This window comes from Falco punctatus (assembly GCF_963210335.1).
Source record: "Falco punctatus genome assembly, chromosome: 6".
Lineage (NCBI taxonomy): Eukaryota > Metazoa > Chordata > Aves > Falconiformes > Falconidae > Falco > Falco punctatus.
The window spans coordinates 67,880,174-67,902,315 of record NC_137585.1 but is presented as its reverse complement, the minus strand read 5'-3'; the positions used below and the strand labels follow the sequence as shown (position 1 = coordinate 67,902,315).

General features: G+C 41.2%; 1 protein-coding gene across 6 annotated transcripts in view; it reads left to right on the top strand.

The window, feature by feature from the left end:
* Positions 1-20,356, top strand: part of SEMA3D (semaphorin 3D) — a 151,718-nt gene extending 131,362 nt beyond the window's left edge. For all 6 annotated transcript variants that reach the window (XM_080393406.1, XM_080393410.1, XM_080393411.1 and 3 more), the window contains 2 exons: positions 333-472; positions 11,577-20,356. In XM_080393406.1, the coding sequence (XP_080249532.1) occupies positions 333-472; positions 11,577-11,990 (554 nt within the window). In that variant the 3' untranslated portion in view covers positions 11,991-20,356. The remainder of the gene's footprint in view (positions 1-332; positions 473-11,576) is intronic.
* The last annotated feature ends 1,786 nt before the right edge of the window (positions 20,357-22,142 follow it).

Genomic DNA, 22,142 nt, shown 5'->3' with positions numbered 1-22,142 from the left:
CTTTAGCAACTTTAGCTCAGGTTTACAGTTGCATTACTTAAAGGAAAAATACAGATCAGATTTTAAATTCCTCAAAGGTGAAAGCCTCAACTTTAAAATGGAGCAAGCTCATGATATAGATTTTATTGACCTCCTAAAAAACCGGTTGCACTGACGGAAGGTTAGCAGCCGCCTCTAAATCCTCATAGTTATAGTTTAAGCTAAAAGTTAAGTTTCCTTTTGCTTTTTTATAATTCACCCACTCTTACAGCATCTGTTCTGAATCAGGCTATTTTCCCATTGCTTTAAAAACCAGGTCAGGGTTAATCTCCTGTACCATGTTTGCTTTCCAGGCATTAGTCATGAAACTGCTGATGAAAAGGTGATTTTTGGCATTGAATTTAATTCGACTTTTCTGGAATGTATTCCTAAGTCCCAGCAAGCCTCTATTAGGTGGTATATTCAGCGCTCTGGAGAAGAACATCGAGAAGAGGTAAGTTATAGTCATCAAGTCAAGTTTCCTCTATAGAGAATTCACCTGAGCATTAAAAAGCAGGAGTTATTTGGATTAGTCAATGTTCTACTTTTTCTTGCCTCACCTTAGGTATCACATAGCATTCTGCTATCACCATTTGGGGCATGCAGTGCGGAAGAGAGAAACCATTTGCACTGTGTCATAAGCAGGTTTCAATATTTATTCTGACTTACATGCCTTCATATTAAAAAAAAAAACCAAACCCAGAAGAAAAGGTAAATAAGGTTTAATTAATGGTAAAAAAATCAAAGTACTAAACAAAAAAGCACCCTTTTGTCCAGTAATTAACACAACAACTATCCTATAGGTAAAAGTATTTTCAAACCCCTTTGTTTTAATAAAATCTTTGTTCCATTTAGTGTCTGATTGCATTCCCTTATCATGTTAAGGAGTGTAGCTAAGAATTGCATGTATGGCTTGCTGCTTCTCTCCCCAGAGAAGGAATGCTCTGTGCAGTAAAAAAAGATTTTTATTTTTTGAGGGTTTTTTTGTGTGTGCTTTTTTTGTTCTTGTTAGTGGAGTCTGAGAATTTTTCTTAAAAGGCACTCTGTGCTGATGTAGAGATGACATGTTAAAAGAACTGCACCTTGCATCTGAAGTAGGAAGCAGTGAGACTTGTGATAGCCCTTCATTCTTGCAGAAGGCAGGTTTAGGGTCTTCACTGGTGGAGAAGCCCTGGCAAAGCCTCAGGGTCCGCACATACCCCCTACACAATTTCCTGTTGGTTCCTCTGTGAGCTGGTGACAAAAGGACCCTCTGACTTGCCCAGATGGTCAATGCACTGGGACTGATTAGGGCTGGGTTTGAGTGAGATTCAAACCTCAGGAGTTTTCACAGTTTTTCCTTACACGGCTGATTTTGTGTCTGAGGCCATGTCCTGCTGTGATGGCAACCATGGCGTCAGGGAAGGAGCCGGGAAAAGACCTGCCCTTTCAAAGGAGCTGGTCCCAGGTGTCAGATATGCTTTTTTGTTAAATGTTCATCCAAGAAAAAAATTAGTTTAAATGACAGCAATTATCAAACACCCAACCAGTCTTCCACTCTCAATGGTAATTCATCCTATGAGACTTTCTGAGTGCAGAATATGTGCAGGTTCTTTCTAAAGGCTGGTCAGGGCAGGTGCCCGTGAGAACCTCACGTCTGGGTGAGCAATGTGACTCGTGGCAGTAGTTCCAAAGTTACTACCCCAGTTGTGTCTTGGCCTGGGAAGCCAGAATAAGGGGGTTCAAGGCACTTCTGTTTTTCCACCAGATAAGACAAAAACCACCACACGGCTGTATATTGACTAAAACACTGCAGTACTTGTACTGCCCTTCTCTCTCTCATGCTTTGGACTGGCAAAACTTCTTTCCTCTGCTTGGAATAAAAACCTGATTAATTTATAGACATGGTGCTTCCCACAATGTGAAGTAAACACCAAAAGAAAGAGATTAATGGTTTGAAACGCCTACTGCCTCTAACCTCCATTAGAGCCCATACTTGAGGATAAAGGCACAGGTGGATGAAGTGAAAAACCCAGCTAGAAGTCTATCAGCCTTTAAAGAGGCATTCACAGGATGGCCAGGGCTGGAAGGGACCTCTGGAGATCATCTAGTCCAACCCCCAGCTAAAGCAGTGTCTCTCAGAGCAGGTTGCACAGGATTGTGTTAAGTGGGTTTTGAATATCTCCAGGGAAGGAGACCCCACAGCCTCTCTCAGCAGCCTGTCCCAGTGCTCTGCCACTCTCAAGGTATAAAAGCTCTTCCTCATATTCAGATGGACCTTCCTGTGTTGCAGTTTGTGCCCATTGCCCCTTGTCCTGTCACTGGGCACCACTGACAAGAGCCTGGCCCCGTCTTCTTGGCACTTGCCCTTAAGATATTTGTATGGATTGACAAGATCCCCTCCCATCCTTCTCTTCCCCAGGCTGAACAGCCCCAGCTCTCTCAGACTGTCCTCATCAGGGAGATGCTCCAGCTCATCATCTTTGCAGCTTCCACTGGCCCCTCTCCAGGAGCTCCTTGTCTCTCCTGAACTGGGGAGCCCAGCACTGGGCCCAGCACTCCAGATGGGGCCTCACCAGGGCAGAGCAGAGGGGGAGGATCACCTCCCTCGACCTGCTGGCCACAGTCCTCCTAATGCACCCCAGGGTCCCTTTGGCCCCTTGGCCATGAGGACACACTGCTGGCCCACAGGCAGCTTGCTGCCCACCAGCACTGCCAGGTCTGTCTCCACAGAGCTGCCCCCCCAGCAGCTCAGCCCCAGCCTGTGCTGGTGTGTGGGGCTGTTTGTCCTCAGGGACAGGACCCTACACTTGCCTTGGTTGAACTTCATGAGGTTCCTCTCCGCCCAACTTTCCTACCTGCCCAGGTCTGGCTGAAGGGCAGCGCAGCCTCTGGTGAATCAGCTGCTCCTCCGGGCCTGGTGTCATCAGCAACCTTGCTGAGGGCACACTGTCCCTTCATCCAGGTCGGTGATAGATAAGTTGATCAGGACTGGGCCCTGAGGGAACTCCAGGAGCTACAGGCCTCCAGCTAAACTCTGTGCTTTTGATCACAACCCCTCTGAGCATTGCCATTCATCCGGTTCCAACTCATTTCACAGTCTACTCATCTCAGTCACACTGCCTGAGCTTACCTATAAGGGTGTTACAGTATCACCAGGTGTGATTTCTCTTTGGTGAATCCATGCTCACTACTCCTGATAACCCTCTTTTCCTCCACATGCTTAGACATGACCTCCAGGATGAGCTGCTAATTAACACACAGGCATTCATTGTTTGTGCTTTAGTTGATTTACCTTTAACTGCCCTGTAGAGAAGAGGGCTTTACTTCCCTAAGGCAGCAGTTTGTAAATGCATGTCCATATTTGATCAGGGAAACAAGTAAAGTATTTGCTTAATTCTAACCATGTGTTTAAGACTAATTTCAAAGTAAATTTAAGCAGATAGTTAACAGGTTTTGGGGTTTATTGTTTTTAGGGTTGGAGTTTTTTTGGTGTTTTTTCTTCTTTTTTCTGAAGCGGAAGTTATGGAAAGTTTTGAGGAGACTCAATCATTTAAAAAAAATGTATTGCAAAAATAGCATGTGCCTGAGCATCTCAAAAAGAGCTACAAACTTTGCTTAAAGCAGCTAGTTCCCTGTGAAGAATGTAAAATTGCTTTATCATAAAAAGTCACACTTCCAGGATTTGAAAGCCTCTTTTGAAGGGCTGCTGAAATTGAAATTTTGAAATTGAGCTTTATCTGTGTCAATTTAGTGGGCCAAAAAAAAAAAAAAATCAGTTGATTTTCTTATGAATCACAGGTTCAGATAGACCGCTGAAGGTCAGGAAGCCAAACTCAAGCTTACTTGATCATAGAACAAACTGCAGGTCAAATTAACTTTTGAACAAAGTTAGGGCAGTTAACATAGCCCAAGTTAAAGCTATATTATTTTTTTGCCATGCTTTGTGTTTCCAAAAGGTTCCTTGTGGCAGTGACCTGGCCGCTGCTGCTTGTTCCGGGCCAAATGCCAGGTGCCCAGGCATGGTGGTGGCCAGTACTGCAGGATGGCCCAGCGTGCCAAGGATGTGCACAAGGAGAGAGAGTAAGGGAATGCGTGCATATGTGTGATGGCATTTTAAAGCTCCAGCAAGCACACAGCATACATCTTTGCACATTAGCAGCCTTCCACAGCAATGTTTACTGGGCTTGCTCTGTGTAAACAGTCTGACATCTGTTTGTAGGAGAAAAGCAAAGCTTTGCTAAAAGGCTAGATTAACCTTTGAGGCAAATTTAGAAGAAAATTTGAAGGAGAAATCTGCAGACAGATTTTCTGCATTATGAATGCTAACAGTAGGCAAATAGCTTTTTACCACATATCGTCCCTAAAGCCATAGCAGTGTTTCTGTGATCTAGCTTTGATAAAATAGAAGTTGGAGCACATGTTCCACAACTCCTCAGGGTGGTTTTGTTAGTTTATGTATTTTTTTTTCAGCCTTTGAAGATAAATATATAAATGCCTGTATAAATGCATATGCATGCATTGAAGGTTACAGGATTAGATCACTTAAAGACAGGATACAGCTATTAGTTCTGTTTGGTTTCTGCCAGAAAATTCTTATAGTAACAGAATTTCTAGTGGTTTGGCCCAGGTTGGTTTCAGGATCCTAAGAACTTGAACTCCTTCTGAGCAAACTCATCTTGCAGATCTCCAATCATCATATCAGGAGACATAAGTTTTAGAAGAAAAAGAAAAAAAAGTTTGGGGTTTTTTTGTTATTTTTAAGATAAAGTTATTAATCTAGAAATGTCATGGTTTCAAGTGCATGTACCTAAAGTTAAATTCCTAATTTCATATATGGCTGCCTAAATAAATCAGTGGGCCTGTAGAGGTGTTGAAAAATCACTCCTCTTATTAGATAGGATAAGGGTATTTGCAGGTTAAGATGTTAATCCCTTGTTAATTTGGGGATTCAGAAATCGAGATTTTAACGTTTTCTAATTTGACTTATCAGTGAAAATGAATTAATCAGTATTAGAGCCTAATTGGAGGCCTTCCCAGAAAATCCAAAGATTGGCAGAATGATTGACTTTCTTTTCAAAGTACTTCAGTTTGACAAAATTACCATATGAGACAGAATATGACAGTGTGGTCATATTTAATGTATAACCTGATCTTTGCTCAGCCAATGCCTTATCATAACTTTTCCCATTACAATTGTATTTTCTGCTCGCTCTCTCTCCTTTCCTGCAGCAGGTTTCTCAAATATCACTGTACATGATTTTAGTGGGTGCCGTAGCAGTGTAACGTATTGTGATGATGATACCATGCTTTGCAAATGACTCACACCTGGAACTTAGGTTACAGACTTTTAGTTCCAGGGCTGGAACTGCAATGTCTCAGCAAGTCTCTAAACCTGGTTTTACAAACAGATGGCTTTGCACTGTCCTGGACACGCACTACAGCTTCCAGAGGGAAGGAAAAGGTGAAATCCAGACTAGATGGGAAGCATTTGGCCCAGCAGGATATCCCCAGCATTTCACCCTTAGGGTCATGGTTCAGAATGTGACTTCCAGGCAGAGCAACCTGTGGGGAGGGACAGGATCTCCTGCGGTACAGGAGCTGTCACCAGGTCATTTTGCTGCCAGTGGGAGTATGTTTCCCTGTAGTTTGGGGCTGTTTGAAGGTCAGGAGTCAAATATCTAGTGCTTTTGTGTTTAGTGTTGCTCATGCAATTGATTATGTTTGTTCCTGTTCACACAGGATTAGTCACTGAGATGAGGGAGAACATTTCAGTGGCTGCAGTTCATGAAAGAAGAGCAGGGATGTCATACGTTCGTAATGTCTTAAACTGCTGAAGTTTTCTGAAGCTTAAAACAGATATTTATGTATTTCTCAAAAAAAATCGTATGTATTATATTGTGTATATAATAGGCACCAGGACTGCCAGAAGCAAATGCATAGCTCCCCACAATGCCATTAATTTTGGTGCCCTGTGCCTCTGAAAAGTATTACCCCCCCTGCTTTAGGCTGACTTTGCTCCCAGTCTGCTGGGGCTCCCAGGTCTGCCAAACTGCCACCTCCCCTGCAGGGACAGAACCAACCTGAAGTGACAGAATAGGTGCAGATCACTCTTAACTCTCTCCTTCCTGCTCTGTTCAGACCTGGGGGTGAAAATGAATCCACCAAAAGGCAGGAGGACATTTCAGTTTTTTCTTCAGTGGTTCTCACCCTTTCCATATTCCTGCCCACAGCCCTGGGCTGTGTTTTTCTGACAGACCCAGCTTGATGACCATCTGGTGGTTTGGTAGGTACACGAGTTTGGACAGGACATCTTGCCAGGCACAAGACTGTGACCTAGCTCCCCCACCGCAGCAAATAGGTCTTGTTTCCATTCCACATTTTAGCCAGACTGAAAAGACGTTTTTCAATTTATCCAAGACATAAGCTTCTCTTTTTTTGTGGCTGCGGATTGTCGTGTCATCATGGCCAGTTTCTTTGTTACAAACATCTGGTCAGCAGCATCTTGTGAAAAAATGGTCACAGATTCAGTGCCAGCCCCAAAAGCTAAGAGCTGGGTGGGAGCTGAGTAAGGGGGAGGACATGCACCAAGAACTGAGTTTCCAGCAGTACCTTCTATGAGAGTAGTTCAGTGCTTGAATCCTTTGGTCAATGAGAAAGAGATCAAGAGAGTGGGAAAAATAAGAAAAGGTTCATTCTGCAGCCTAGGGACTACTTATAGCTTTCATGCTTTTACTCTTTTATTTTATATGACCCATTGGTCTCCCCGCCAATACCTCGAGATTCTTAAATAAGACTAATATTTTTGACAGTTTCCTGGGGAAAAAGAAGAAATAACTCTGAACTGAGAGATAGCACATGACATTTCTCCTTTGATTTGGATATACTGGGGGAGGGGTGGAGGGGAGAGGGAGAGTTTAAAATTTAGTCTCAGAATAGGAAGTTAGCTTCACCTTGAAAATAACAGGAATCATGCATTCCCATAATGACATTGCACCAGCAACATGTTCTTCATTTTTCCTGTTGCTTCTTGATAAATAAAAAAAACATGTTTAAAAAAAAATAAAAGAAAAAAGGGAGAGAGAAATTAATTCTACAGCTGCGTTGAAGTTAAATAATTATTTTCACAGTACAAGAGAAACAAAGTAATGTGTAACAATAATGCCAAAAAACCCCAGAGTGATCTTTATTTCCAGTCGAATGATGAGGATGAAGAAGAAAACAATAGAGAAAGATGAATTCTCAGCAAATGTTCCTCATTTTCTTTTCTCCCCTTCTCAATTTGTTCAGGGGTTGCACCCTAACCAGCTTACCACTAACATTTTTTTCACATGTTGATTAATGAGGGAAGGCAGGCTTTGAAGCCACTTTCTTCTCCCAGACAGGTGCAGTGTTTTAACTGTGAAAGAGTTGACATGTGAATTATTTGTACAGAGGGAGCTATCTAAACACATCGTTAGCAAAGGACAAAAGGCATTGACCTAACCTGGTGTCACAGCACTTCCAAATCCTTGGTTGCTTTCCAACTTACTGATTGTTTAAATGTTTGCCATCGTTATTGGCAATGCCTATTTTTTCCTCCATTGTTAAATTCAGGTTGTGAAAACAGAGTGTTTGATTTGCATGGAGATCTTTTTTCCCTTTGTCAAATATTACCAGTATCTCTGGCATGTGGCAAAATTCAGGTAATGTAACTGTAGGCAAACTTATGGGCTTCTCATGAAGGATAAAAGATACAGTCTGTTGATAAAATATTGTAAAAAATCTGCTCCCACTCCGCTAGGAAAAGAAAGTTAATAGTAATCAATTGCTTTGTTTTTGTGGCTTATGATTTGTTCCCTATTGAACAAAACTATGTCTCTCATGTTTAAGTTTTATTGTATGCTCAAATTTAAGCACATGTCAGCAAGCTTTTATGAATGAAGCCTTTGTGCTTCTGAATTGTCAAATACTATTTACAAATATTTTAGGAGAGTTATTGATTATGGCATGGGGGAGGAGGGGGACGGACAATGACAATGAATCCACAGTTGTCCAAAACAAAATTATGTCTTTTATCTAACTAGTCCTTTCACTCTCCTCAAAATTTAATAAAATATGTTTTACATCTATAGGTCAGGAACCAAAGAGCACATTAAGCAGTCAAGCGAAAGGTTAAAGATCTACTACCAAGTAATGAAATGCCAGGTGTTTATGAAACTCCAGAGCCCTGTGAGGGGAAAAGTAGAGGGGCAAGACAGGAAGAGTTCTGAACCTATGGGTAAAACAACATAAACAGGATACCAAACAGAGAAGGGGGGGGGGGGGGGGGGGAACAGTAATGAAGTGCTGCTCAATACTTGTGAAATCAGAGCCATAATTTCATCCTGCCAGAGGATAAGACAGGAATGAACAATGAAGGCACAGAGGAGGAGGAGGTGACAGTCACTGTAAATCAATACCCAAGGTTAACACAGGACATTCAGTAAGAACACTGCTTCATTAAAAATAGGAATCATGATGGGCTGGGATTAAGGGACGTGTCCAATTTAGATGCTGTTAGCTTTCTCTGCAGTATCCCAAGGCAGATGGGGAGGCAACTCCATCAGTTAACACGTTTACGACTAGAAAGTGATGGCTGCTAAACAAATGGTAAATAGTTATGAGTAGCAGGGTGCTGGACTTGGGGGTCCAGTGATCTTTTCAAGTCTAGATCTGCCATTATTCTGCCTTCCTTTCACTGAAAATAGGCAAAGCACTACTGAGGGCTCTTTGGATTGGTGCCCAGCCAGCTGAAACAGCCAGCTGGAGATCTTCCAAGTGTAGGAGGTACACAGCTGTCAAGACGCTCTAGACTACAATACTGGCAGGGCCACCGATAGGCAGATGCTACTGCTGCAATTGCATCAAGCCCTGAGCTCAAAGAGATCCATCCTGTTTTCACTCAGACAATGTGGGAACTTGGTCTTTGCATAGTGCCTTATGAAACCCAAATGTCTGGCAATGAGCTGCTTCTTCCCACTCTTTTCCCTAATTTGCTCAAACTTGGGTCTTCACATTGACATGAAGCTTGGGCAGAAGAAAGGGGGGGTTCCTTGCCATATTGCAACAGCCAAGCCTCCCAGCACTTCCACCTGGCCCCTGCTCCTGCTTCTCTCTCTGGGGTACATCAGCACAAGGAAACATCTGCCCTAGACATATTTCTGCCTACAGCTACCTCTTTGTGGATTCCTATATGCATTTCATGCTCCTGTTTTTAGCATAAGAAAGGTACATTTACTTGGAATGAAGTGTCACTAGCTGATAAATTGAGGACTCCTGCCCTATGCTGTAGGTCTGGAGGTGGAAAGGTGGTCTTTGCTAGTCTGTCTCCCTCCTATCTTCTGTGTATGTGCTTGTGGCTTGACTATGATTTCTCTGGTTTAAACACAGTGTAGTAAATCAAAAGTAGCTTGTGCTTATGTAGCACCTGTTGTCAGGACAATCAATTTTCCAGGAATTTCTTGAAATTAGTATGATTTCACCCTGCTGGTGCCAAGTAGGCATGCTTATATACAGTTTACAAACAATGAAACTAAAGCTCAGGGTTGACCCAACACCGTCAAATAGTGGGAGGAGCCAAAAAAATATTTGGCTGCAGAACCAGGCACGTTCTGACCAGGCTTTTGTAGCAGTTGTTTTCTTGTCTTTGCTGCAGGCAGATGAATAGCAGTACACAGGCTTATATCCATCCACACACACATCTATATATCCATCTACCTACCCACCTACTTACCTACCTACCTACCTATCCAATCTGTGTGTCACTGAAGACTGCTACAGCTGATACAGTATTAAGCCATCTATCTCTCTCTCTGCATGTAATTTATATATATGTGTATTGCTTTTTCTGGTGATCTCAAAATAGTCTTTCAAATTTTTTAACCCTTCCAAAGTCATTATCATAGAAACTTAGAAAGGGTAAAGCTAAAAGCCCTGGGAGGTCATCTCATCCATCTCTTTGCTCCAGGGGACCCTGTTATGATAAAGTACTAGTGAGTTAGAATCATAACAGATGGAGAATCATACGTATGTATACACTTTTTCCCATGGAGTAGAAAAGGGAATCATGTGCAGATTTTTTACATAAAGAAACAGTGTGTAGCTTACCCACTGTGAATAAATCTAATTTAGTCATCTTTATGCCTCCCTGATCTTCATCCTCTGAAGTTTGCTGGAGGGTCAGATGTGCACTCTGGGAAATTTTCCACATTCTGTGTTGGTTCTTTCTGCCCCCACTCCTCCCCCCTTCTTAAACCCACTACTCAGCCTTGTGCTTAAGTGTTTCTACGTTATCGCAATGCCACCAGCAGCGCTGAGGCTGTGCTGAGGGCCCTGGCTTTGCTGGGGGCTGCGCAAGCAGCGCTCCAGGTCCCTTGTGCCGTGGTGTGCCACAGCCTCTGCATGACAGCAGAACATAGCACACCTGGGAGGTGACAGCTTTGGGCTGGACCAGGATCATTTTCAAAGGAAATGCTGGTGTTGGACACTGCAACCTAGGGCTCTGCTTTCTGCTTCCACCTCTGCTACTAATCTTTATATGGTCTTTGGCAAATCACTTACCTTCTATGCTTCCCAGCTGCAAAAATACTTAGGTGCCCAGTACCCCATCCTGTTGTGGTTTTCTTTTCTTTTCTTTTCTTTTTTTTTCTTCCCAGTGGTGGGCTTATGCTTTTATGCTTTTTTTTTTTTTTTTTTTCCTTGGGTTATTTTGGAAATCATTTTCAGATCACCAGATATGTAACTTACCTGACAGTGTTATTACTCTAAGGTGCACCTTATTTTTAACATGTGAGATCGTGCTGTATTTTTTGAAATATTTCCATTCATAAACGAAATTGCAGTTCCACGCTGACAGACTTCAGCTCTCACTTGCAATCTCATTCTTTTCTTTGCTTTTTTTTTTAATGGTTTTTTTTTCCTCTACATCCTTCTTCACAGATCTTAGCAATAAAAGAATTGTACTTTGTTGCATTTGTCTAACCACATTGGGTGTTTTTAATCACCTCTCAGAGAGTCAAAGCCAGGATCAACTTCCTTTTGTAAAACCCGGTCAAAAAGATCAGAATCACAGCATTTCACTTTAAAAATCAGTAGTAGTATTTATTTTCAAGTGTAATAGTAGGGCCTCAGCTCTCCACATATGTGTAAGCATACTGGTATATTGGGTGCATTAGCGATACCTCAAGAAAAGCAGTTAAACGAGTGGGATCTGTGGCACTGAGTAGCTACCCTTCCTTGGGGAATGCGGTCTGACTCATTGCACTGGGGTGTGACGAGTGTTACTGTCTGTCCTTTCAGCTGTACAGCATGTGTCTTTTACAGCTGCATGCTGAATGGTAAGTGATGCAGATGCTATAGTTAGGAGCAGAACTCAGCCACTGAAAGGATCTCCCGGTATCGGTCCCAGCTGCTCATGCCCCACTGTGTGCTGGCACCCAGGGACAAGGGACGTGCCGTGTGCCAGCCGAGGCTTTTCTCCACCTCAGTGTAGACTGACATGCATTCTGGTTTTGCTGATGAAACTCACCTATAGCATTCTTTTTTGTCCAACCCCACAGCTGAAGGCTGACGAAAGGGTCATCAAAACAGAGCATGGGCTGCTGATCCGCAGCTTGCAAAGAAGGGATGCGGGAGCCTATTTCTGCAAAGCCCAGGAGCACACTTTTGTCCATACCATTGTGAAACTGAATTTGAACATCATTGAGAATGGACAAATGGAAAGCACTCAGAAAACTGAGGATGATGAGGGTCGGGTGAGAGATTTGCTGACAGAGTCCCGGCTGAGGTACAAGGACTATATCCAGCTCGTCAGCAGCCCCAGCTTTAGCCTGGATGAATACTGTGAACAGATGTGGCACCGGGAGAAGAGGCGGCAGCGGAACAAAGGTGGTGCCAAATGGAAGCATGTGCAGGAGATGAAAAAAAAGCGAAACCGAAGGCACCATGAGCCAGCCGGGCCACTATCTACATAGTTTGCAAATGGTATTTAAAGAAAGGACATTTTCCATGAAAAAAGAAAAAGAAAATAATACTGTGTTCTAGTTTTGTGCAACTTGCCTATGAATTAGTACTGCTTCTTATTGAGATCAGATAACTCACCATCACTAATAATCTGTATGAGACTGTACAAGCGGATTCCATACCAAATGAGATATTCCTTATTGGAGTACCACACACCAGGCAATAATTTCAAATGAATTCATTAAAAAGAAAACGTACACTTTTAGCTAATTTCTGGGTAGCCTGAGGCTACGTGGGCTGTGTTCTGTACTTCCTGCATAATTTTCACATAGGATTTGGTGTCCGTGTTCCCATGTTAATATTTGCTGCCACATTCCACCCCAGAGGTGGCTACATTTCAGGGGAGGGCAGATGTATTTCTAGTTCTTTGGCATCTTTCTGAAAAGAAGCATGGTAGAAATGTGTGACAGATCTGCAAGAATACCCGCTAATTTACCCATTGGACTTGTATACAGGCACGTGGGTGGGGTTTGCTAGCACAGACAGGCACAGCAAAAAATCAAATTAAATATTGGCTTAGCAACAGCATTCATTCTCCCTATAAAAAAAAAAAAAAAAAAAAGAGAACACATAATCATAGTTTAAGAGAGGGGAATTATCGAGCGTTACTCATTAGAGTTTGACTAGCCACCAGTTTGCAGTCCATCTGCTGAAATGAAATGTTGACTCTAATTGAAACTGCCACCGAGATGCTTGGAAGTAAATTTCCTAAGTGGTCAGTGGGAGGTATGTGCACAAATCCTATTAACAAATAATGGGATTCCTGCCTGCACCTCTCCTGACTCTCCGAAGGTTTGACTCTGACTGTTTCTCTGGCTGTTTGCTAGCTTTATGCAGAGGAAAAGAAAGATAAAAGACAATAATAAAGCTAAAAAAAAAAAAAAAGACGATGAGGGAAAATATTTAGTGGCTGAGACCAGTGCTCTTGACACAGAGCTGACATTCCTCAGATGTGTGTATTCTTTGGGATTTTCTCCCAAAGGTCTTATGTATTTTTAAGTTGAAAATTTGCATCGTTGGAATTAATACTTTTATTATAATTAAATAAAACAAAAGATGTCCATGTGTAAATAAAACTTTTAAGTTTGAAATTTGCTATATACCATAATTTTCATTTGTAAAGTGTTCCTTGGTTCATATTGTGTTTTAATAGTGTAAATTTTTCCATATAAGCAAGAAACACTGACTTCACTCCTGTCTATTTTACATGCATGTGATTTCGTTGATTTTATTCCTGATATGCAGCAACAAACACAGGCTCAAAATCAGGCCTACTGTCTCTTCTCATGAGTCACCGCCCCCCCTTTCCTCTCTTCCAGCTAACCTCCCTCCGTTTTGCCTTTCACGCCTTTTTGAGTGTGAAATGACAAATTAGCCACTTCCTCACATGGAAGAGAGCTTTGACGGATACCAAAACGACAGACTTTGCTTGTTTCTCATGCATTCTACAGATCTTGAGAGCAAAGTCTGTGGGAAACCCATGTAATTGGTGTGCACCTCATTAAGGAACCGAAAACATTGGCTCTGAAAGTTGCAGATTCGCCCTTGCCCATGCTGGTGTTTGTGTGCGCATTCAGTTCCTGATCTATAGTTGTGTAGATCCAATTTGCATCGTTGTTCATTTCCTCTCTGCTGAAAGTCAGATATAGTGAAGTGTTTGTCAGATTTCAGCAAGGAATCTCAGCTTACCCACGTTTCTTGTAAAACCCCAAGGCTGAGTTGTTGCATGTGTTGTATAAAAGCCAGCGATGCCATATGTCATTAATTTTAGGTGCTTTTTTAATAGGAGATGTATGAGTTAATTAGGAGATGTTAGATAGCATGCCTACAATGCTTTGATAGTGTAAAGCACTGAGTGCTAAATATTATAAAATATGGCTGTGGGGAGGAGGGAATTTCTCAGCACAGGACCTTTAATCAGCAGAGAGACTGACGCTGAAGGTACTAACCAGTCATACAGTACTTTGAGAACACACAGAGAACTTTTTGCCATTTTTGCTGCAAAATAACATCGGCCAGGCATTTCACAAGAGGCTCGTCATGTTGGGTACCCTGATTTTAAGGCCAATTAAGACTACTTAAAGGAGGAATGGGGGGGTAATAAACTACTACATATAAAGCACCCTAAGACAGGGATACTCAATATTCTTGGCTGGAAGGTTGTGCTGTCACCATACAGAACCTGCCCAATTATTCCTTATTGGAATTTTATCAGTCCACAAAGTCCCATTTCTCGGACTTGGACATAAGTAAATGAGTGGAACGACACCAAGTCTATGGAATAACAGTGGTCTGCATTCGCATACACTGACAAAGGACCTACTCTTCTACCCAGTGGTGACGCAGTACTTTAATTATTGCATTTCAGATGACTCTCATCACATGTTTGCCTAATTCATAAAAAAGCAAACCCATGGTTTTTCTCTTCCATGAAAATGAAATAATCTGTTTTATGCTTAGATATAATTGGGGTTATGCATTCTACAAATGAACCCCCCCAACTGACTTTAGTAGAAGTCTGGGATGACTAAGGGTCTCAGTGCTGGGAGCATTAGATTTAAATGGTTGAATTAAAATGTTATTACTCTTAAAACAACTTTCATTTCTTTTATTTCAAATGTTGCTGCAATGAGATTCTTCTTAAAGAAATGACCTCATCAGTCTGGGGTACAGTGGTAGTGTAAACCCCCAAGTGAGATATAAGGCCTCTTCCATCACGGGAAATAAATTCAATATGCCCCAAACCAGTGTGCTGTATTGGGTTCATGCCACCCCAGGGAGCATATTTAATGGTGTTGCATAGATAAAAGTCAATGTTTTGGTACACTGGGTAAGATGTACGCTGTAGGTGGCAGGACTGGCACAGCTGCTCATGCACAGCAGATCCACATGCAAACCAGAGCCTGGAGGACCTTGGAGATCATGGAATGAGAGAGACAGATCAGGGATCACTCCAGGAGGTAAGACAGGGTTTTGTTAGGCAGGACTCAGCAGTGCAGACCCAGGAGGAGGAGCAGGAGGAGCGGTGGGTCTCTCTTTGCAACCTGCAGTCCCAGAGAGGCTTCAGGGGATGAGCTAGCCCAGAAATCTTAACAGGAGGGGATCCCCCTCTTTTCAGAATATTTCATCTTCTGTATAATTTAAAGGCTCAACTCTTAGGACTGCTTAGATTTCAAATCAATGATTTGGGGGTCAGCTGGGCTGCTGTGATCTGTACTATGAGCCACAACAGGCCCATAGTTAAAATGAAACTGAGCCTTGCCTCCTTCAAGAGCTCCATAAAAGTGAAGTTGAACAAAGGTTTGTCCAGAGTGGAAAAAAGCTGCCTCCGCCTTAATAACTGTAGGTTTTTAACAGATCCCTTAGCGCATATGATACAACATAGATATTTATTTACATATGCATTCAACCAGGAGTCCAATTATTAATACATTATCTTTTCATTCAACAAAACCTTTCCATTGACCCTGCTTCAACAAAAGGTCAGTGTTGGGCTGTGCTGAAGTGGCTTCAAACAGATTCTTAGAATCACCAGCACAATGTGAGCTGTAGTTATAAAAATGCTGAAAACTGACATAAGCTTTAAAACCCAACAGAGCCCTAAATTTTGTAGCGATCTTGCAGTCAGTTAAAATAAAACAGAAAATGGGATTAGCAGAAAAAGGAATAAAGTATTAACACTTACTCTGATAAACTAGTTCCATTACTGGAAACTGTTCCAACAACAGGTGTGAATGCGTGTTCAAGCCATAAGCAAATACTCTCCTCTCCAAGCCATTAAACTTACATTGCTTGAGGTATCTAAGAGCCTGAATACCTTCTAGTTCATGCATAGATTTTGGACCTGGTTCTTATGTCACTCATAACAAAGTAATTAGGCTGAATGCAACAGATTTCCTCTGGTTCATGTGCTTTTGAGATCAGAAGATCCCTACAGTTCAAGTGCTGTGAACCTTTTAGTCTAACCTTTATGGATATTGATCTGCATTTAACAATTCAGATAATGAATAATTATTTGTTATTATTACTCATTATTCATGTAATAAGCCCATGTCTCATAATAATGTCTGTCTCAATATTTAATAACGACTAATGGAAAATGAGTTTACTAATGTTTTGTCATATGAGCATATGTGTATGGGATTGCACATACAAATGTCTTATTTTCTGTTCATTTTGTAACAGGTTAATTTGCAAAAAGCAAATGTGATTTCAAGAATGAAGGTGCAGCTCAGCTTCCATTGACAGCAGAGATTAAAATCCTTCTGCAACTCAGTTGTGGCCTAAGGAGACAATAGTCTATTTATAGGCTGGTAGTCAAACACCCAAAGTTATGTGTTGTTCTGTAGAGTGTATTGGCCTGGTTCTTCTTGCACATAGTTGTAGATGATATGTGGAGGTCTAAAGAATTACATCTGCATGAATGGAAAATGAAGCCCACATGTCTCTCTAATATATTCTGTTACATTTTATAAACTTTAAATGGTCTCTATTGTAATATTTTACTATGGTGTTGCTAAGATTACCCTGAACTAGGCTTCTGTCATTAGCTGACGTGTGACATTCTTTGCAGTTGTAATCAAGATTCCGAGGTTTGTAAAGTAAGTTCATTACAGTAACAAAAAAGAAGGCAGGGGAAAAGAGTTTAATTATAAGTTCTACAAGGCAGATTTTATTTCTGTGTATCAAAATAGCCGTTATCCTGAAATCTGTTAGAAACATCAGTACTTGTTTTCCTTCTTTGGTCGGGTAACGATACATAACAAATTGCGCTCTTAAGTTTATCACTTGCCAATATGTGGCTGAAACATCTGGTCTGACAGCTGTAGCAAGACTAGGGTTTTACTTGCTTGTTCTTTTCTTCCACCGGTTAAGCCCCTTGTCTCCTGCCTTTGAGACGCTCTGGTCTGCCAGGTAACCCCACTTTTATATGGAGGAACACTCAGGATTTGGTGTTTCCTCAACATATAAACCTCCCTACAAAGTCATAGTATCACAGTCTGCCGTCAGATGATGACTTTTCTATGCATTAGCTTTTGCATTCAGTTGCAGGTGCAAACCAAACACTGTGAGATAAATTGGAGACTAGATGGGGTTTTCATTTAGAAAGGAAATTTTGGGGACCGTTACTCAGAGCTCTCCTTTCTTTTTTTTTTGCTTATGTGGTTGCTGTGGATAGTTCTCCAATTTAAAAACAGTCTTTTGTGCTTTAAAGCATAAGATTTTCCATGTGATGTTAAAAAAACCCCAACCACCAGAAGACCATTTCCAGGTGATTTTTTTGATTGATATGGACTGCTGGTTAATAGTTTCAAACAGTACAAACCAATGCAATCATCTGCCCAGCCATAGATGGTTGCAATACTTGTAAGGAGCCCAGACACATCTCAGCTATGGTGATGTTACATACTCAGTTCCCTTTGTCTTTCAGTGTGTAAGTGCTTTGGCTGGGTTTCTGGTTTTGGTTTTGTTTTTGGGGTGGAGTGGAATTATTTTTGGTTTTGGCTTGGGTGTTTTTTGGGGGTGGTGGTGTTGTTTTGATGTTTCGTTTTTGTTTGGTTTGGTTTTGTGTTGTTTTTTTTTTTTTCTTGTTTCATGTGTGGTTTGCTTTTTGTGTTCTACTTAGGTTTTTTTGCGTTATTTCTCCTGCTACAAGGAACCATGCCCAAAGCCAGATGCTTTCTAGTGGTGCAACATATGATGAAGCAGAAAGAGGAACAGAAGGCTTGGGCAGATATTTTGGTATGGAAACAACACAGTACATTTATAAGGGGCAAAGTCTTATGGCTTAAATGACTATGCTGAGAGTATAAAGGCTTGGTGCCATTTCTCTGGCCCAGGCTAAAGTTGAGGGTAGATTTACAGAAGGTATATTTTTAAATTTCTGAAATACTGTCAATATAAACAGATCCAGAAAATCTAATCTGTTATTAGGTCTGATATCTATGCTTGCCAGAAATATGGAAATAAAAATACGTGAACAGAATTCCACAGGTTTCCACTATCTAAATTTATTTCTATATTTTGAAATGCTTTATTTTTAAAAATGCTGTAATTTTAATTTTAAAATATGTTTATTAAAAATGTTTTTTGCTAAGAAAATGTTATTTTCTTAAAATACTTTTAAAATCTGCACTTTTAGATCTCTTTGCAAAAATATCAGAAAAAATGGGAAAGCTGTAAGTGGCAGTAGAAAATACTTTATATTCCCATGTGTTTTCAAAAAAGACAAAGAAAAAGCAGCATTGGAGGTTGTTCATGTCCTCTTTTGGAGACTTTATGTGACTTCATTCAAGGATGTTTTCTGTAGAAATGTATTGTAATAATCACATTTTAAGACTGCTTGCAAACATATCTTGGCTGTAAAAGCTGGATGCAAAGCATATGAATCTAAAATATACAAATGAAAATAGATTATCTCCAAACATTTACGTAACTTTTTGACTTTTGGTGATGCATGCATCTCAATCCTCCTCTCCCCCAGTGACTATCTTGGGATGTCTCAGGATATACAGGAGGCTATAATTTTGAAATTCCAAATTCCAAACTGAAAAGTCACACTAAACAGAATGGCTGCAAGGATTATGATTAATACTTCACATTTGAGCAGTAAAGACTACATTTTGTCCTAAGATGAAATTCATCACTCCTTCAGAAGCTCAGCACAGGAACTGCATGCCATATACCTTCTTTTTTAAGTTGCAAGGCATGAGTAGTACTTGGGTCAACTTTGCAAGTGAGGTTGATTTTTCAGTCTGTAGTATAAATATTTATAGAGTAATAAGGCTGAAACAATTTGAGAAGAGTATCTATTTGTAAATGGTGCAGCTCATTGAACTGATATGATAACTGAAGTATAAGCTATGCATTTGCCATGCCTGCTGGTTTACAGCAATATTTTGATCTTACATGCAAAGGTAACAAACAAACGCATATTTAATTTCTACTATAATATACAGAAAATTCTGAGGTTATGCTTCTTTTTTAAAACCATGTCCAACTACAGAATAAAATATGAGGTTTCAGAGAAGCCAAGTTTGCAGCACGTTACCAAAATGGCAGGGATATTAATGCAAGGTTCAGTAATCTAAAGTGTCTTATTTTGGAAGTCTTACCTGAGTAAGGACTATCTGAGCTTCACCCCTCCACTGAGGACGTGCCTAACACCAACAGAGTGAGTCTACAGTCACAGCTTAGAGAAGCCACGGGCCTCACAGTGATTTAGATTAATACATGCAAAGCAATACACAATAGGCAGCTCTATGCTTATTCATTTAAATTCAATGATAGCTTTTTAATGCGTGCATTTCTAGATGATTAGCAACTACCATTGTCCTTAAAGACTGCACTGACATTGTGTTTTACAATTACCCTCAAGCCAAATTAATGGCCCATCCATCCTGGACTGCTTCAGGAGCACCTTTGGCTCTAAGGGACTGCAGATGTCTCCCACCCCTCAGAGTGTTTTCAGGATGAAATCAGAGGAGAAGGAAGGGTTGCTCATTTTATTTTTTTTAAAAATCAGGTATTGTTGCTTCTGTCCACAGTTATGAGGAGAGGGAAATTTCTGGAAAAAAATATTGAAACAAATAAAAATCTTTAAGCAGGAAAATAAATAGGCTGACTGGTTTACCTCCTCCTCTAGCCTTCAGCTCAGAACTCTGTGTTGCAGGGGATTTATTAAAGGTCAAGGAGGCTATTTTGTTAACAAATGGTCAGCATGCTATTTCCAAGGACATCCGCACTGGTGCACTCAAGGATTCTTGATTCCCAGTCCCATGCTGTGTCCATTAGACCATGATGCTTCTGACCCTTTGCTGGGAAAGATCCCAGGATACTGCCGGCCAGAAAGCTGACGCCAAATCCCAACTGCGGCAATTGCTTTCTGCTCACCTACATTCCACCTGCAGTTGCAATTGGATATGGTATTCTTCATTTCCGAGCCTGAACTCTTGTTTCTGTGTTACCATGCACTGCTAAACAGCTGCTGTGTTCCCCCACTCCCTCCCCACAGGTGGCTGCATTTGATAATGTCTCATGTAGGATCAATCTTGGTCCCATTGAAGTAAGTGGGAATTCTGCCAGCGTGTTCCAGAACTGGTCCTGCATCCAGCTGGTAAAGAACTTTCAGCTCTTGCAGAAGAGGTGATCTGCACAGGCTGGCTGGTTATCCAGGTTCATTAGCAGAGATGGGTGTCAGAGACAGAGAGAGACAGAAAGAAAGGAAGAAAGGAAGAAAGAAAGGAAGAAAGGAAGAAAGGAAGAAAGGAAGAAAGAAAGAAAGAAAGAAAGAAAGAGAGAAACAAAGAAAGAAAGAGAAAGAAAAAGTCCTTCAGCTTCTTCCTGCCACTGCTCACTCAGTAAGAGCTTAAATGCAGCACTGTTTCCTGTGTACTCAGAGAAACAAAAGCTAATTAAGTTGAAATCTGTCATTTTTTTCTGTTAGAATTTAAACAGGGTCAAACTTCAAGACAATTAGTGATGAGTCTGGGGAAGAAGCACACAAGCTCATCTGCAGTTGCTCAGAAACATTTCCAGAATTGATTGGCCACCTGAGCAACCTCTGCTCCGCTCTTTTCTGTGTGTGGTGCCTCTTTCCAGGCCCTTGGAATCCAGGAGGGCTGTTAGCTGAGGAAGTCTGTGCTTAAAGTAAGAGGTATGAGGTAAAATCCGGCCCTTCATGATTCAAATGGTGGGAAGTGTTCTGGGATGTGTTCACACACAGAGTCCACATGTACTGTGAAAACAAGCAACTGGGAGCTAACAGCCTGTTCATAATAATTTATATTTCTGCAAAGTAAAACACGGCGTAGAGGATATGTAGGGGTTTGTATATGTAGCACCTCTGCGGCCATGTAGTTACCATGTAGAGTAATAACCAGATACTGGTGCAGAATGACAGGGCCTGCAGTTCCCAAGCACATTTCTGCAGGAATGTTTATCAAATATTAGGCAAAAATATACACCAGCTTAAACAGGACAATTTATGAAATGCTAATACACATTAGCTGACTCCCTGCTTTTGCTTCAAATACTTTATAACAATTTGCAACTGAATATATAACAGAAAAAAGGTAGCAGGCATTTTTAAGAATTGCTAGATGAAAGTGAAGTGTTGTTAAGACAGGAAATTACACATGTTGACATCTTGGGCCAAACTTTGATTCTTTGCCTTACAATAAAAGTGCTAATGGCTATCATTTTTTATGTCTTCCAGTGTCACAATTACATTACGTTACAGTTATGTCTGCCAGTGTTAGATACATTTCCATGGGTAGGAATGAAAGTCAGCAGCAAAAGAGCAAGCTGCTCCTTTTCTGCTTCTCTCTTACAGGTAGGTGGGCTCCATGACTTTCTCCCAGGAAAACTTGGCTCTTGGTTTTTTTCCCTGACAAAGAAAACATCCACAGACACTCAGTGTTTGGACTGTCTCTGCTAACACGTACTAGACTTGCTTCTCTCCGTGGCTAGGATTACTTTAAGTGATTTCAAGTCAAGCCCAGGTGTTGGCATGTGCAGCACTGAAACTGTTGTTTTAGCTTTGGAAGTTGACAGCTTGGGCACCTAGGAGGCTTTTGAAATATACTCACATGAGAGTCAGTGTCATTAAGGTTTACTATTCAAGGGAACACAGAACTTTGTTATGGAATTGAAGTAATATACATTTTGGGTAATGCTGCATTACAGGGAAGACCTGTAAATTCAGGTCCCAGTCTAAAATTGTTGTTCCCCTTAAGGGAAAGCCCTTGGATGTCAGCCGCTAAGGTAAGCTTTGCTCTGTTCCCAAAGGACAGCAGTGGGCCAAAGCTTTTCGAACAGCAAGTATCCAGATAAGTAATAAGAAAGTTCCAGGAAACACCGATAATTCTCCTTCAGTGGATGAAAGACTGTAATTCCCCATCTCCTAATTGGATACAAGTCAATGTTCAGAGTGTGTTCTGATTTATGTCTTCCAACACATTTTTAGTGTAGGGAAGGTAGGGTGTGCATGGTATACCTAGGGTATGCATGGGCTGTGCTGTGTGAGAGCTACTTCAGCTAACGCCAAAAAGGAAGGTGTATCTATTACTGGTTATTATATGAAAAAGGTACCGCTGCTCCCA